Genomic DNA, 17,727 nt, shown 5'->3' with positions numbered 1-17,727 from the left:
AGGAGGACACAGCTTCAGCTTCATCTGCTACTCATTTATACTGAAAGAAGCTGTTAACACCTTGACTACATTAACAAGGTAATGCTCCTGCAGACCAAAGCAGAAAGTGATTCTGAGAAACCAGGTCAGCACTGGAAAAGGGACCAACTTTCCAGACAATGGAAGTTCAACTATAAGAGGAAAAAAACCAAAACCAAACAACTAAACAGGAGAAAGTTCTCCAGTAAGCATGATTTGGGGGACAATTATTTTTTCAAAACAAGCGGAGAGCACCACAATTTTTTCTGGCAGTATATTTTTCCTATAGAAAAACTAAGGTAGGAGTAAAAAAAACCATGAACCTGGGTTGGCTGTGTTCATCAAACTGCATTTTTGGACACAAAACTGAGGTTTTAAGAACACTCTTTCTCTCAGAATTGGAGACCTGGATAGATTTTGCAAATTGTTTGCCGAAACCTGGATAGTTTCGGCAAACTGAGGAGAGTAAAGACTTCCAACCACAGAGATATTTCAGTGTTCATTTCTGGCTTTGAAGCTTAAGAGTTTGGCTTGTACTTTTCCAGATGGGAAAAACAGACTGGTTTCTGGCCAAATTTTACGAATTTTCTCCACTTTATGGATTTGGCAATTTGAGCAGCCTGAATATAATCACTTCAGCTTAACAAAGTAATATATTCTCATTGAAAAAGATGCCCAGCAAAACATCCATAAGCCATTTTTCAGTGCCTTCAGTTTAATTAGTCTAGCATACCAACTCCTGGAGAATAATGATGTTGTTTTTCTGTTCTTAAGTCTGGTTTTGACAACAACCAAATTTCTCTCTTCCTGAAGGTGTCCTCCTTATTCCAAGATCTTAAGCATGTCTTCCTACATTAGCATTCTTCTGCTTGAAAGGCATTCTGCCTTTCAATAACATACACTTCCAGCTGAGACGAGAGAAATCAAGGAGAGACTGGATGCACGGATAGCAGATTGTCTGCAATTTACTAATTTTTATATTAATGTAATCACAGCTGCTACATGGAGCTTTTAATGAACAGGAGCAGATAACAGTTGCAGGATATGGCTCATATACTGCACATAGCAGTACTGACTCCTTGATGGATCCTCTGCATTTGTTCCTCTGGTGAAAGCCACCTGTGTTTCAGTCCTGGTAATTTGATTCATACATTCAAATTCACACTCCACCCATGCAAGCCACACTTTGTCACCGTGGTTGTTTCACAACTGCTACAGCCAAGGGCAAAACAACAGCAGTAGGTTCTTCCCAGCATCACCTCTTCCAACATCACCAGCTTTCCCTGCAGGGCAAGAAGCTCCACAGCTCTGCTGTCAGCTCTCTCACCATCTTATCTGTCAAATTCTGAAAACCACATTAACGTGAAAAGGGGTGATAGCAGTGTTCTACTGTAATAAAAAAGGTTGTTTTCCAAAGGACCACTATACTTCAACTGAACCCCTCTGGACCAGTCCACACACTTTACTCACATGCCACCTGGGTGGAGATTCCCCTCTCTCTGAATTGCTGTAATCAGATTACTTACACAACTTGTTTGTCTTCAAGAAAATTGTCTAGCTCTCCATCTTGCTCTTTTCTGACAACTTTATGTTTTTGACCACTCAACAAGCTGAAGGTAATTCCACAATGAGAAACTGCAATTCTTTGGATAAAGAAATATATGAGTCGTTTCTTGCACTTCAGTGGGAATTCTGAGCAAAGCACCTTGGTGACCCTCATTTTTTGCAACATCACCTACTAAAGCTTTATGTAGCAGCAAGAATCACATTTATAGAAAAAAAAAGTTACAAGGATAATTTTCTTTCCACTTACCTAGAACATTCAGCATAATAACACAAATAAACCAGTCAAGCAAATCCCACTTTAAACTAGATTTTATCTAAATTTAAACTAGCAACTCATTTTGGTCATTTGCTACTCATACTTCTTCATCCTTTAATCACTTTACCAGACAGAGAGCTTCATATCTGTAGATAGTATCCATTTTTATGAGATCTCATTATTCCACTCTGCTTTTACAATTACCAGATTTAGTCTTCTTTTATCAACAACTCCTAGCAATTCCTTTTAGCTTAACTTTCTTGTTGCATTTCTACACAAAAATTTGTACAAAGTCTGCCTTGTTTGAGTAGCAAAAGACAAGCCAGTTAATACAAAAACAAGTTCTTCAAATTCCTCAGATTTTCAGCTTCAGAGCTGGGGGAGGCTGTTCACTGACACGATTTACAAACTGATTTGTTTGGCCTTTTCTGGGCCACTGAACGAACTTGCTTTGCCATGTCAGACCATTCCTAACATGGAACATTGCCACCTTTACTTCTGGGGTGCTTGCTCCTTGAACTCTCGAAACCAGACCATTTTTATCACCAATATGTGGAGTTCATGTTTGATTTCAGTGATAGTTCTGCCTACAGAAAAACATCTGCAGTATAATAAAAGACTTTTCATGAGCACTGTCATGGCCATTTATTTGAGTTGTGCTATTCTTACTTGCCAAATAGCATGGGCGATCTTGCAAGCAACAATTACCAGGCAACACACTCACACAAAAATCTTTTCCAGAACAATCTGTGCATTCCCAAAGTTCAGGGAAATCTTACTTAGCAGCTGTGATTGCAATTCCTGATTTCCCTATACTGACAGTATGACACTGTGCTCAACTACATAGAGATGGAGGTGTGTAAGCCCTTGACAAGAATCTGTCTCTGGAAAGAAGGGGCATGTGTCTTGATGCTAGCCAGCCCTTCCTCACCAACAGCAGTGTGCCACAGCAAGTTCAAAGAAGGGTAAATGGGACACAGCATTTATAGATATGTGGAGCTTCTTGAAGAATCCTGCTTTAAGAGTCAAGTGAAATGCACAACTGCAAAACCTATTAGCATCACTGGGGCTTTACACCCTGAGAATGTCAGCCACACTAGCTGCAGGCATTTTGATGAAAAACAACAGTAAAGAGTGGTAAAAGACAAGTAGATTAATTTAATTTTGTTTAAACTGCTACTTGCTGTAAATATCCAAGAAGGCCTTGATTTCCTCTCTGCGCTCTTTATGTAGCAGCAACTCCTTCAACCACATAAACCAAGTGGGCCAAGTTCTCTCTGAGAATATTTCATGGAGTTTAGACTTGTCTGAAGGAGTAACAGAAGGATGAACTGAACTCACAGGGTATATAAACCAGGAATTATATTCCAGTCTTGAGTCACTATGTCACTCTACCAAGAGACTTCTGTGATGTCTTATATTGGATTTACCTGGAAGACAAGTAAAAAAAAGATTTAGCCCAAAGCTTTAAAAGACTCCTGCCTAAAGGTAAAGTCTCTTTTCATTCCACAGACCAGGAAATTTTATCAAACTCTTTCACAAAGGGCACAAAAACAATAGTTTTATGCCTTAACAGTAAGAAAAGTACCAGAGGCATCTAATGACTTGATAAGATGAGGACAAGTGCAAGCAATAGGTGATGTTTCAGAGGCACAGATTACTTCAGCAGAAACTCAAACATCTCACACACATGGCTTCAGCAATGGAAAGCCACAGCAGTGCTTCGGCAGCCAGAATATCAATTTTATGTCACCATGTGATTCAAAAGGAAAACAGAACTCAGTAATGCTTTGAGCAAACACAGGCATGATAGTTTTATTGTAGCAGATGAAGAAAGGACAAAGCCAGGGCAGAGAGGACACTCAGCACATCTCTGACTGAGAAGACACAAAATAGAAGTTGCTGGTAGGAATGATGACAGAGGTGAGGAGAACTACTCTGATGTCACCAGGGAACAGCAACAGAAACATAGAGAAGAGGGAACCACAGAGTTTGAGAACTATCACCTTGAAAATCAAAGTGAAGCTATAGCGGAAAGACTTCTCCAGAAGATTAATAATCCTGGGCAAAGCTTGGCCTGCCAGACAAAATCTTCTTAAGCCAGTCAGATACAGGAGAATGATTTCCTTTGGCAACTCCTCATCAGTTTCTGCACCAAATGCCAGACTTACGTCTCATACCTTGCCTTTACTGATATAAGAGGTGACATACATCTACACTTATTTTTAAATGAAACAAAAAATGATACCAAAGCAAGCAGAAAAACCTTTTCTCAATATGCTTATCCCACCTGTGAGAAAACAACCAACCCAGGACAGTCCTGTTACATACTACCACTCCTGGGAAACATTGACGGTGACACTGTGTTCACTATGCCCTGGAGAGAGCAGAACTAGATTTAAGCAAATTATGCAGGTGCTGGTAATAATTTGTCTGTATTGGTAGGAACTACAGCATAACTAATGGATCCTACTGAAGAATGGTGATTGCAGTGTATGAATATACACAGCACAAGAACTTACACAGAACAGAAAGACTCTGTGTCTTGATATTTATGTAACCACATGATAAAGACGGCCTGTTTTATAAAATATCTTTGTGTTGTTCCATAGGAGAAACGGCAAACACCCCAGTTTAAATTATAATGATCCCAAAACTCTGCTGGACTTGCCCCTCCCAATCTGCCAGACTGAAATAGCAGGAAGGCAAAGCAGCACAGCAGAACTTCCAGATCAGTGTCTGAAAAGTTTCCCTTCTCAGCAGTCTTGTGAATTGAGATGCACACAGAACCGAGCACTTTAGAAGCAAGTCTTTAATATTTTAAGAGAAAATTCTTTATTCAAGAAACGTGCAATAACTCTTCCTGAACTATATGCAAAAATAAACCCCAAAATTCTAATGAAGATACAGAAGGGAAAAAAAAAAGCAGCACAGCGGTGTTCCAAAATACATAATTCACAGGTTTAAAATTCAAGCATTCCTATCTGATGCCTGGAGCTCTCTTAAAATATTAACAATCAAAGTTCTCCGGTAAGTGTATGGGGTATACTTCATTCTGAACCAGTGCCTTGGGAAAAGGTTACCACTCGGGGCATACATTTCCATCCCTTGTTTGCCCATCAGACCACGAAAAATCCTGTTGCGGAACAAGATTTTATCATAAAATTCAAGGCCACCTCTGGCGTAGTCCTCGGAGAGCCTGGCTGCCTTCCTGTCAGCCCTGCAGTCCAGCTGATAGGTGATGGCATCAGAAGAGATGCTGTAGCAGAGCAGCCCTCCCATGGCAGTGACGAGGTTACAGAGGCTACGGAGGATCAGGGGGCCTGTGGATAACCCCAGAAGCAGCTTTAGAGCTGTCCCACAGACAAACGTCCCAGCCAAGCAAGTCGGAGCCACAACTGCACTTGCTAAAGGACTGCCAATCTGCAAGTACACAACTTCTCTGGCAATGGCAAATTTCTGAGCTTTAAGGGAAAATGTGAGAGCTTCCTTCAAAGCCATGCCTTCACTGCTCTCCCAGTCTACTTTCTTGCCATTTATTACAACTACATGGTTGACTATTCCTTTTTTATCCTCAGCTGTGCTATCAAAGTTAAGTGGGATGCCCACCAAAGAGCCTGCAGGCAGCCAGGGAATTCCAGCGCTCACAGGATGGAAGCCAGAAGCTGCAAAGGCTCTGTAGGAGTTGGACTTCACACCAGTATCTTGAAGGACATCCTGAAACACACCACAGAGCTTCTCTGAAAGCTCAGCTGGCTGCCCCTCTGACCAACACTCATGCAATAGTTTGAATGTCTGCTCAGGAAACACATGATAGGAAAGGTTAGTGCCAAGCAGTCCCATGCAAGAAACGGCCAACACAGCGATCTTGTGCTTCTTTAACCACACAGACGCCTTCCGCAGGAACCGCACTGCCATAGTCAAATCCTAACCTGTTCGTAACACAAAATCAGGAATTAAAGTGTGCATAGATAGGTTTGTCATCTCTCTAGCACTTAAAAAACCCCAAACAACCAAAGCAAAAGACATGAGAAGAAGCAGAGCACAATACCCAAACAAACATCTTTTTACACTAACAAAACACAAAATATCTTTACGGAGGAAGAGATATGCAATAATTTTTGGACCTTGCAACACAGGATGATTTATATTAAGAATTAAGTTCTCCCTTTCCTCCAGTAAATCAATTTACCACAATAAAAACAGTACTAAAGCCACCACACTTCCTCCTCCCCCAGCAATCAATACATACCCTGTACTAACCCAACACACTTGTCTAGTCCTTGCTAGCACAATCCCACTCTTACCTTCCACTATACAGTCTACAGGTATTGAGGCCAGAAAGAGCCAATAATTACATCAGTCTATGCCAATCTCCTCTACAGTGCAAAAATGTTAATCAGTGACCTGAATATTAAATTCAACAAGCTGAGTTTAACTACAACTTTCGAAACAGGATCAGATTTTGGTTTGAAAAACTTCAGGAGACAGAATTTTCCTTTAGGAGTTTGCTCTGATGAATAGTCAAACTCACTATTAAAAATAACCCCAAACAACAAAAAAATCAATCAACCAACCAAAACCAACAAGAAACAGTACTTTTTTTTCTACAGTGCTTTTTTTCCTTTCTTTCAGCTTTCAACTTCCAGGCAGTGGTTCTAGCTCACTCAGCAAAAAGCTATTTTCAGAAAACAGCATGCTTTCAGTAGCTACTTTTAAAAATTTGTCTCTGAAATAATTCCTCTGACAAATACTATTTTCAATCTAGAGCAGAAACTGGAACATAAATTGTTTCAGGGCCGACGACTATACTACGACTCTTTAAATAAGCAAATAAACTTAAAAACTCTCAAACTTGCCAACTCATCCAGTTCATGCATCCTGCTTCCCTTGGGAAGCATCAGTTCTTTTTGTAATCCAAGCCATATTATGTGCTCTGCCCAGGAAAGCTCCAATCTCTTCTTAAAAAAAAGAAAAAATCTATTGGCTACAGAATTCCCTCCTAGAATAATACTACTATGAAGGTATAAAAGTGAATTAGGCACCTAAATCCAACAGAAATCAGTGAAAACTGGACGCCACTCTTTCCATTTGCAGAGTCTCTTCTCTCAGGGCTTTAACACACGAGCTCCATAGAATCTTGCTGCAGCTGTCAAAGACATGAGTGTTTCCAGCTGTCCTCACAGGAAGCCTCGGTGGCAGAAGGAAATTGTGCTTTGATACAACAACCAAGCGTGGAGTACCATGAAAGGTGGGTCTCAGCTATGCTGCTGGGCTTTGTATGGCAGCAGCTGAAGCAGGGACATATGCTCTCCTTCCACATGTGCTGGACAAGAACTTCTCACAGAGGGATAGCGTGGACAACTGGGGTCTGTAACATCATCAAACAGCACTACAAGACATGCCAGGATACACCAGTCATTATCAACAGCAAATGAGTGTTAACCACAGGGAAACAAAAAGAGATTAATTTAAAGGTGGTGTTTTAATGATATGTTATTACTACTCCTTCCTATTAAGATCTTTCAGATTGTAAATTCACCAGGGGAAGAATAATCTTGTTTAATGTTTATGCTGCACAGAACACACACTGAGTGCTTAATAAAAACAATGATGTATGTAATCATACAGCAATTTAATATGTATTTCTTAGTGCAATAACTAGGGGTATTCTTACATTCTGCTGAAGACAGAGGTGAGGTTTTTGACAATACTATTTAAGAAAAACCTGCTAAAGAGCCAAGAGCTTGGATGAAACTAAATTTCAGGAGAAAATCTCCTTGATAATAGAACTAAAACCCAGAAAATGATAATACTTAAACTCAAATGACCATTTTGAAGTTTATGACCTCTCAGCAAATCTGGTAGTCTAGATCTGATTGAAAAGGTCATGTCATTTACAGTGCAGAGGGAAGCATTTCTAAGGGGATGATTGTAGGGAACCTATCACTTGATCCTCATGTGAAGCTGAGGCAGGGACTTTACAGGTTTCACCTGTCAGAGAATGCCCTCTCACTGGAGCTGGCTAACATAGTTTTAAGATTAGAAATGCTGCAAGGAAAAGAAAATTCCCTCTTCAGCTTCCATCCACACCTGCGTGGGGAAAGACAGACCACCCTGAAAACTCTACTCTCCTTTCTTGCATGGTCAAACGTGATCTTGATCAGCGAATGCAAAAGTAAGCAGGAAATGCCACACAGTATTTGCTTTCTCATAATAGTCCATATTCAGGAAAATAAAAGGAAAAATGCCCACAATACATTTTAGCAATTATGCTTTTAAACTTTGCCCAAGGGTCAGTGCAGATGCTCAGCTCCTGCAGATATCCCACTAAGACTCTAACCGTGTATGGCATAATTATTTTAATTCATAAACTTTGTGCAATTTATGTATGAGGAAAGCAACCGGAAACGGCAAGGCAATTTATATGGCCCATATCCTGTAAATTTAATCGTTTAGTAACCATGAAGCCACCACCACACTTACACGGCGGCCTCCCGCAAATGCTGAAGTACTTTCTATCCCTGTGGTGTCACAGGCACTTAATTCTCACTGAACTCACAGAACTGTAACAGCTAAAGTTCAGATGGGGGCTATCTAGGCAGGTCTGGCCACAACACGTGTGTGTTACTGAATTTATTGCTTTAAAATCGCACGCAGTCGAGATGAGAGCCCTGCTTAAAGCACAATCAATCAAGAAATGGGGCGCGGGCCGGACATGCCTCCAGGGCTCGGGCTGTCACGAAAATTAAGACTCTAGAAGAGGAGGGCGACAGAAAACCACAACCCCGGGGCGGGAGCCACCCGGCCCGCCCGCACCGCGGCCACCCCAGCACCTACCGCGGGTCCCGGGCCCAGGCGGGGCCGCGGGCGGAAGGGGCGGGCAGGGGGCGGCTCCTTCAGAGCGGCCCGGGTGTTTCTGCAGTGACACAGCCCGAGCCTGGCCTCGGGAGAGTGGGGGACGGCTTCTTCAGAGCGGCCCGGGTGTTTCTGCAGTGACACAGCCCAAATCTGGCTTCGGGAAAGTGGGGGGCGGCTGCCTCAAAGCGGCTCGGGTGTTGCCCGGGTGTTTCTGCAGTGACACAGCCCGAGCCTGGCCTCGGGGGAGCGGGCCGGGGAGAAGATCGCACCCCTGCCTGTGCAAGCGAAGAGCAGGAGACATCCTCCCCTCACAGCCTCCCCGTCCCCTCACAGGGCAGCCTCAGCGTGAGGCGGGGGTGCCGCTCTCTGTTCGCCTCACAAATTAATTCTGTGCGCTTGTGTTTTGTGCTATAACTCCCAGTATTCTTCCTGCAAAGTACTTTACATCTGTATTATCAACACAGCCCTCTCCACTGCAGGGCAGGTATGCTTGCCGGGAAGGCAGCAAAATGACAAAGCTGGCGTCCGTCGCATAGGATCTGTTTTCTCTGTCGTTCCTAATGAAAAAATAAGACATGAAGGGATATTTTTTTTTAATTTACTTTATAGTCACTGCTCAAAGCAGATTGTCAGTGTAGTTTCTCAATGAGGCTGTGTGGATTTGTTGCCCAGCCTGGGCACTCCGAGAGCCCTGGAGAGATGTGAAGTGCAGAGTAGTTGGGTGGCAGAGCAGCAGCCTTTGGAAACACTGGCATCCCAGGGCAGAGCTCTGGGAAGTCCAGCCTTGCCCCTGGCATGTGCAGTCCTTCCAAAACAAGAATACAGAATAGCTTTTGGCCAGGTTAGGATTTTAATTGGGTAGGGGATAGTAAAAGGTCGGGTTTATCTCATTTATAGAAAGTTTGCACTGATGCTGGATGATTGTTCTAGTGTCCCTTCACACCAGGCAGTGATAGGGTCATAATTTTTCACTAGCGAAATGGAAATTATGCTGGGTAGTGGGTTGAGGCAACAGAATAGAAATAAAAGCAAGTTGTTCTTACTTATGATTAATTTTGACAAATCTTGCTTTCTTTGTAGCAGCCCCTGGTTGAAGTATTTCTTACCCGTAGAGGTTTAGTTCCCAGACATTTTAGCACAACATCTGAGTTCATATTGAAAGGATTAAGATAGTAAACTGCATACTTAGGAGTTCTCATTCAGATTCATGGGGGTTTTTAGGTCTTTCATGAAAGTATCCTAATGAAGATATTTATGCTATGTTTTTCCTACTAGATGATCTGATTTTTAGAAATGCCAGTGCTAAACACGTCTGGCTAGGCATAGCCTGTTGTGAGCAGAAGCTACCTTGGTTTTAACTTCCAATAAACAGATTGGTAATTGCTAAGAAAACACTCTCCTTCATGACAGGGCACAGTTCTACCCTTAGGTTATGTTTTTAGGCAGTATGGCAAGGCAGATGAATAGTTTGCTGCCACCCAAAGGGAGAAGTAGGAGGAAAGATCCCACCTTTTTCACCTGTCCCTCTCTGAGCCACTTTTTGCCAGCTCTGTTACCTATCAGACCCTCTTATGCACCACATTTATTTCACTATTAGCAGAAAACATAGTAACAGACAAAAAGGCATCATTTTCTGCTTGGTTATCGAGCAGAATGGGAGCATTGAAAACTCTGAGAAGTGCCAAGGCTTTAGCAAGGTATGAGGCAGCCAGGAAAAAAAAAAAACCAACCAAAAAAACCCTAAAAAAGCTTCACCTCCTTCTTTATATCAGCAGAGAGCTGTTACAGTCTTTGCTCTACAGCCTCAGCATGGAATTCGTCATCTTCCAAAACTTACAATGTGTAAGTTGGCATTGATATTCATAGTTCATGCAGATGTACAAAGAAAAAGTGTATGTAGGTGATGACGGACAACAGACTCCCACTAACTGAAACACACAGAGACTCTCAGGCTTTTAAAATCCCTCATCACACTAAGACTTACTTAGCCTACTGGTGAATATGGAGAGAGGGTTGGGTGGGTTTATGAAATCTGACTTTGAGACGTGCTTCTGCACCAGCTGAAGAGATCTAGAAAACAAGGTTTTCTTACATTAAACCTCAAAAATCTGACATTGCATTTTTACAATGATTTCTCCTAAGAGATTCATAATAAATACGATTGGGAAAATCAGACACCCCAGCTTTACTAATCACCACGTTGGCGTGGTTCTGGTTTCAAGAAGCAGCTGTTACACCAAGGAAGGTGAAACAAGACCAAAGTGCACCCTGGCTTTGATGCACATACACATCGTTATAGTCAGGGATCCTGGGTTATGGACCACTTCTAAATTAGCCTGCTAGGTGGTGCTGTAGGACACGCTCTGCCTTAGTAGTTCAGGAATATGTTCCAGTTCTCTCACACATTTTACCATAAGACAGAGGCACCTACCATCATCTGCCACTCTAACTTGCAATCTGTATGTATGAAGCTTTGTTGCTACATTCGGAAAAAAAGTTGACATTTAAATACAGAACTGAAAATCATTCATATTGCTTAATGATTTGTGAGGTCTTGCAGTCTATTTTGCCCGTGTGATTTCCAAAGCTGAAATGTGAATGTGGTCAGTCAGTGAGTGTCCATCAGCCTAAGATATAGACATGTCTCCCCTTGACATCTTCTTCCTCTACGGAGTCTATTTATCTGATTTATCTACCCCTTTATGCAAGCTTTTTTGTAATCCATCCTCTAGATATGAGCTTTAATGGAGGGTAGTAAGAATCTTATAATTTTGGCACAAATTTATGCAACATTGCATGTCCCAGGTGTCAGATGAAAGATAGATTGTGGAAGTCTGGGATTAGGAAAATACACTGTGTATGTCTGTAGGGTTGCATTGATAGCAGGAGGAGGGAAATTTTAAAGTCTGCAGGACACACATCATCTGCTAGTTACTTATGGATGCAATGATGAAAACCAGGGAACTGGAATGTGGACATAGGGGGTTTTACAAGACATGAGGACAGAAGTCTGATGAAGAACAGAGGAAACATTAGAGGGCAAAACCATCCTGGAGTGAGACGTGTTGGGCGATCTGAGGAAGATCTTACTATGAGGGAAGGGAATGGCTTGTGAGCCTGCTGTTAGGTGCAGCTCTCTGGCCCACTTTTCAATATTGCTGACTGTAATGAACACGCAGAAGCAGTGCAATGCTCTGAAGCAAAATATATGCCTAGAAAGTACCTGTACTAAAGTGGCTTACTCCCTGTCCTGGAACTACTTCCAACTCAGCAGAAAATGCATTGAAAATTGCTGTATTAAGTGACCTTTAATGTTCTTGACAGCTGCCAAAAGGTTGAGTCTGTTTGTACTTAAATAATCATCTTACTGCACTCAAGGGGAAGGAGAGCTTGTGGCAAGATGGGCTTCCCAGCCTGTCATTCTGAGCAAGCTGCCCATCTCCAAATTGCAGCAAATAGAACAGTGACAGTGGGATTGAAGTGTACATAACATTGAGCAAAAGCATGAAGGTGCAGCTCTTCAGATCTCAGCAGTTTCTGTTGCTGGAAAGGGAAAATAGCAGCCAATATTGATAATATATCCTTGCATGTCCCATTGCCACTGTGCCTTTTATAGTCCCATGTGTTCCACCCATGGGACATTCATGCTCACCAGCTGATGGGGAATACAAGAGCAAATGTTGCCTGTATGCCAGCATTTTGCTATTGGCTCAGTTAGTACAGGTTAGAAACCACATTTTCCTTTCTATATTGGGTTTACAGACAAGGTTTGGCTGAAGTGGCATTCTTATGCTGATAATCAGAGCCATATGTAAGAAGTAGTAAGAAAAAAAAGTTCCCATCTCCGTGTTAAACCTCTTCTGTTGAAAAAGATGAACTATTCACAAGTATTTTTCTTATTCCTGGAGTTATTAAGATAGATACCTTGTGTTTCCTCTCAAGATAGGTGATATAGACAAGCATAATAAAGGATAAACATTCAGAAACACAGACATGGGAAGAGGGAATTCTATTTCTGGTCTCAAATCATGCCTTCAACGCCAGTATCCAAGAAGGATTAAAAAGATGACTAATTTTGTTGTTGATATTGGCAGGTATATAGATCACAGTAAAGCAGAGAATCTTTAGAGGAGCTGGGAAGATATTTTCTTCCTAATGTATCACAGCTTAGATATGATCACAGATGAAAAATTAGTGTTTTAGGAGCCATAAAGAGGCTGCAAGTCATTTAGATGGCTACACAACTCTGGGACTGACTTTTCTTTCCAGAGTCTTTGAAGTATTGATCTGCTGATCCAGACCTGCCTAAACCTCAGACAGGATCTCAGAGGCAGCAGACATGGGAAAGGGAAAATATGCAGGTTTTTATCTCTTTGCTACTGCATTTTCAGATCTGGGGGCTAATTGTACAAGCTCCCCCACCTCTATCTGGAGGTACCAGAAGCTGATAAAGAGTGAGCACCTTGTGAAGTAAAAGAAAAAATCCTTTTCTCAAGCAGGACTACTTTGAGTACAATCATCAAAAAATTCTTGATCTGAATGTGCTTTGCAATCTCTGCTGAGGCTAATAGACACACATCCACTTTGTTTAGTGGTGACTATGGTGTGCTACATTGATGGTTAGACTAGATGATCTTGAAGATCTGTTCCAAACTTGATGATTCTGTGATATCCAGGTCAACATGGGTGCTAGTGGAAAATCTGGATACCTGCAGCAGAAAGCTGAGAAGCAAAACCACTTGCAAATTCTGTTCAAATCAATTCAAGCTGAAGTCCATGGTTCTGCAAGTAGTTTACTGCTATTAAAAACTGCTTCAGGTGTATCCACATTGTGCAGACAGACCCTATACCACACTGCACTGTTGTATTACAGACACCATTGTGATGTTATTTGGTGAAATCAAAAGAAAGCTGACAAACATAAATTCATTGTCTAGCCTCGGATTTCTTGGCAATGCACATGAGCCAAGCTATTAACCAGGAAGATTGTTCACTGTCTATAACTAATACAGCCTTTATTTTTAAGAGCTCTGGTCCTGCAATTAGCTAGCTCGCCTAAAAGGAAGGTACTATAGTGAATTAAGATGTCATATCTTCATAATATAGCTAATTAGCACCATTTCCCTTCAGAACTGGAAGAAGTGTGTCTTGGGAAGGGGAGGATGCCAATTCTTAGAAGCAGTGCTATAATACTTAACAGATTGAATCATGCTGTCTAACCTTGGGAATATTTAAAGTTACTGCAGAGGTAATGATATTTGAAAGCAAGTAGAAATTAAGGCTGTTTCACTTAGTCAATCAGCCTAGGTGGTCACTGAGCACTGCCTCATGGTGGGAGTACTTCACAAATGCTGTGACCTTCCAAGCAGGTCCTTATCACTGAGATAAGTGTAATTTTTCCTGTCTCATTAAAAGCTGTGAAAGCTACAAACAGAATACCAGCTATTCTAAAAAACAGTACATTCTGCTGTAGCAAGAGACCAGAGATTCCACTCTGCCTCAAGTCAGTTAAAAAGACATCCCAGTTCTAGGGAAGAGCTATCACTAGAAATAACAGAATTAAATTATGAGAAAATGCAAGATGAATGTTAAAGTGAGATCTATTTGGAACATTGGATTCCTATTAATTCAATCTGTTTAAGACTTGCCTTATTCAGTGTTATTACCAAAGCTCAGATCCACATCTTTATTGTCTAGGAAAAGGAGACTTATGCTGATAATAGTAACAAAAGACACATTCTGTTAGTGCACAAATAATTTTCTTCGTCACTGGAAATCCAGCATTTTCTTTATCTTACCTTACTGATTGCCAGTTTGCTCTGTGCTTTGCTGGGGAGCTGGAGACTCAGGCCCAACCTGTTGAGTTTCTAATACAAAGATACCTGGCTACAGTTTTTTTTACCTGTTCTCAAAGTGACATCTAGTTTTGTTTTTTTTTTCTCAGTCAGAGGTCTTACTTTAAAGTACTTATGAAAAGGTCATCATGAGAGGATGGGATCATGTATAGCTGTAACACTCAGCTTTTTTCTTGGACAGCATGTCTAACAGGAAAGAAGTAACAGCTTCTGAGTGGGAGCTGATCAAGTCTTACACAGAGTGTGTGAAGCAGAGAGCAGCTGCAGTAAACCAAAGCTGTTCTCCATAAGCCAACCACCCTGCAAACCAGGTGAAATCTGTCTGCTTTGGCACTGTGGTATGTCTGTGTGTAGGAGGGAAGGGGCCTGATCCCACTCTGTCTTCTTGGGAAAACGTGTTCGGCCACTGAACAGTCCATATTTCTATTGCATCAGTCACTTAAGGATCTTCTAATACTTTAAGAAACTTTTTGAGCTGTTCTTCAGACTGCACAGATCTCTGAGACTGCACATCTTGCAGCTTTATATATGACTGGGTCAATTCATGTGTGCTTGCAAACGAATTAAGTTTAAGAGATCCTCTCTCAGCTAAATAGTCTAAAGAAAGCAGTATCTCCCAGAGAGACTCATTCCTGTTTAAGCAGTAAATTTGGTTTGAAAGAGATAGATTTGTTTACATGGTTTATGAGTATCTCTTTAATCAAATATTAGCTTTCCAGGTCAATAGCTTTTTCAGAAGAGTTGCTAAAGTGAAATCTGGACACCATACTATCAAGTCCATTTATACACCTACTGTCACTCCAATTATATATTCCTGGTGATGCCTAATGAAGTTGGGACTACATACAATTTCCTATAGCTGGCTTGCAGCATAAGCATCCCAATCTGTGAGGGTAAGCTCTAAAGAAAATGTTGTGAGTACCTCTTAACATAAACATTGGAGACCTACACAGCTGATGTAATTGCCACCTGCAGTCACACCAGAAAAAATTTTATGTTGTTTTCCAAGAGTTGTCCAAAACTAAGATCATTCGGATCTTAGTACTGAAAAGTGAAAAAACGCAGGTTCAGTATCATTTAAAGTGATAAAGCATTTCCACAGTATAAAACAATAAGCCTCCTGGATTTTTTCACATTCTATAAATAACTCTACATGTGGAGAAATAATCATGAAAACCCAAAGAAAAACTTCAACCCAGTCAGCATCCTACAAAAGGTATTGTACCTTGGTTAGCAGAAAACAGTTTTGTTTCAGGGAGTCTGTTGGTGGTATCAGTGGTATTACATCCTCTTCAAGCCTCTTCACAGCTTGTAAATAATACCCAGAGTAGAAACCGTTATTTTTCCCCATCTGAAGGTATTCTCCATGTTAAAATATAATCAAGGGACTGAGAAAGTCGGTGGACTATGATAAGGACAAAATGCTAGGTGCAGATAAACAAGTATGCAACTCTGTGAGAAAGAATATGCAAGGCAGGGACCTGTGATTGTTAGACCACACCTGCAAAAGGCTATTAGTGCTGAAGTTTACATTTGTATGTGCCACAAGTCACAAGGGAAGATGCAGGGATAACTGGTAATCCACATTCTGAAACACAAATTGGTAAATGCCAAGAATACTTCTGATGAATGCAAACCAATCTGCTTGCTAATCTGGAGCTGATAACAGTGACTGATGGCACAATTGCATCTGGAGAATCACATGGGACCTGACAAACTGGAGAGTCAATCAGAAAGCTGGAAGCTACATTTGAAGGAGCAGCCCACATTATCCATAAAAACAAAGGAAAGCTTAACATCTATTATGATAACTACTTACTGGATAGCTTGTCATAGATAATTTAGTGCTAAAAACAAAGTCAGGAGCAGCCATACCAAGTGCTACAGATAACTAAAGTGGTTTTCAGAGAGCAACTTCAACTTTCAGAGATGGGGAACAACATCTAAGAACCAGGTGAGAAGGAGTCATCCTGTAGCTCGAAAACAGAATAAAAAAATAAATTTAAATGTGTCTATTTCTGTCACATGATTTCCTCATGCAAATTTAACAGATTTAAGCCTAGGAGAACTTTCAAAATAGCACTCTAACCAGCAAGAGCTGACTGTAGCTTACAGATCCTTCTGTTACCATGATTTTCTGCACACAGATGTCAACATTCCATCCACTGAAGAGTTATAGGACAGGAAGACTGTTCCTGAGTACTCTTGGAGACCTTTCACGTACTTGTTTTTGCTCCATGCAAAGCAAGAACTGGAATGAACAGTGTACATGGAAATGCACACACAGACAGAAACCATATCGCAGACCAAAAAAAAAAAATTAAAAATGAAAAAAAATTAACAAACCTGTTTGTCCTCCAAGCTTATCCTCATAATGCAGTAAGTCTGGAGCAGTGTGAAAAGCTTCATTTGCACAACAACCAGCAACATAGGGAGAAAAAAAATCCCGGTATAAAAAACAAACAAAAACATCCTTTCTTCCAAACCAGACTTAATTCACTAGTATATTCCCTCTTAAATATACCCCAAGTTAATGGATTCATCTCATGATCCAGGCCACCTGAGTCTTGTTTCCTTTATAACCTGCAAATTTATAAACATTCAGGACCCTTTCTAAATATGCAAAGAGTGCTAGTTAGCCATTTTACACAAAAATCAAGATCTCAGTTGTGTGTATAGAGTTGTTGTATTCGGGCAAGTCCAACAAAAACTATAAACTTGAAAATCCTGTACTGTTAATGACCACAAGGACAATGTAGTCCTGGCAGAACTTCTAGCTAAAAAAGCCCTGAAAAAAACCCTGCCTGAAAGGTTCAACCTGCTCCTTTCATCTTTTATTTAGCCACTATATATCTTGCTCTCCTCTGTAAAGCTGTCTATGATACAAAATGTAGGCTATGTGCAATCTGAAATAAAGCTGCTTATTGCACAGAGGATGCCAAAATTATTAGCTCTGAATTTTAATGAGGAGATGCTTGATTTCTATGCCACTGGGATTGCAGGAAGTAAGATAATACACATGAAAACAGGGCAGGGGGAAATAAATAGAGTAACCAACTTTGCCTGTATTGGAGTTAATCCATTTAAATGGCTGTAACAAAACCTGCCTGCGGGTTTCTGTTTTTCAGAGACTGCATTTTTAAGCTCTAACAATCTGCATTCCCAAGTTAT

At 41.0% G+C, this 17,727-nt stretch overlaps 1 protein-coding gene across 4 annotated transcripts; it reads right to left on the bottom strand.

Annotated features, from left to right (window-relative positions):
• Window positions 1-4,637: 4,637 nt before the first annotated feature.
• Window positions 4,638-16,919, bottom strand: TMEM177 (transmembrane protein 177). Of its 4 annotated transcripts, XM_088168243.1 has the most exons (3): window positions 8,681-8,729; window positions 6,886-7,232; window positions 4,638-5,772 (listed from the first exon to the last, which is right to left on the bottom strand). In XM_088168243.1, exon 3 carries the CDS (start codon window positions 5,756-5,758, stop codon window positions 4,811-4,813), a length of 948 nt encoding a protein of 315 aa, XP_088024369.1. In that variant the 5' UTR covers window positions 5,759-5,772; window positions 6,886-7,232; window positions 8,681-8,729; the 3' UTR covers window positions 4,638-4,810. The 4 variants fall into 4 exon arrangements, with proteins under 4 accessions (XP_088024369.1, XP_088024370.1, XP_088024371.1 ...); XM_088168244.1 differs by lacking the exons at window positions 6,886-7,232; window positions 8,681-8,729 and adding an exon at window positions 16,903-16,919; XM_088168245.1 differs by lacking the exon at window positions 6,886-7,232 and having other exon boundaries at window positions 8,681-8,718.
• Between the last annotated feature and the right edge of the window lie 808 nt (window positions 16,920-17,727).

The sequence above is a fragment of the Sturnus vulgaris genome, chromosome 7 (genome assembly GCF_052056855.1).
Source record: "Sturnus vulgaris isolate bStuVul1 chromosome 7, bStuVul1.hap1, whole genome shotgun sequence".
Lineage (NCBI taxonomy): Eukaryota > Metazoa > Chordata > Aves > Passeriformes > Sturnidae > Sturnus > Sturnus vulgaris.
Note: the sequence above shows the minus strand (reverse complement) of the source record. Positions and strands in the feature narration are given on the sequence as shown.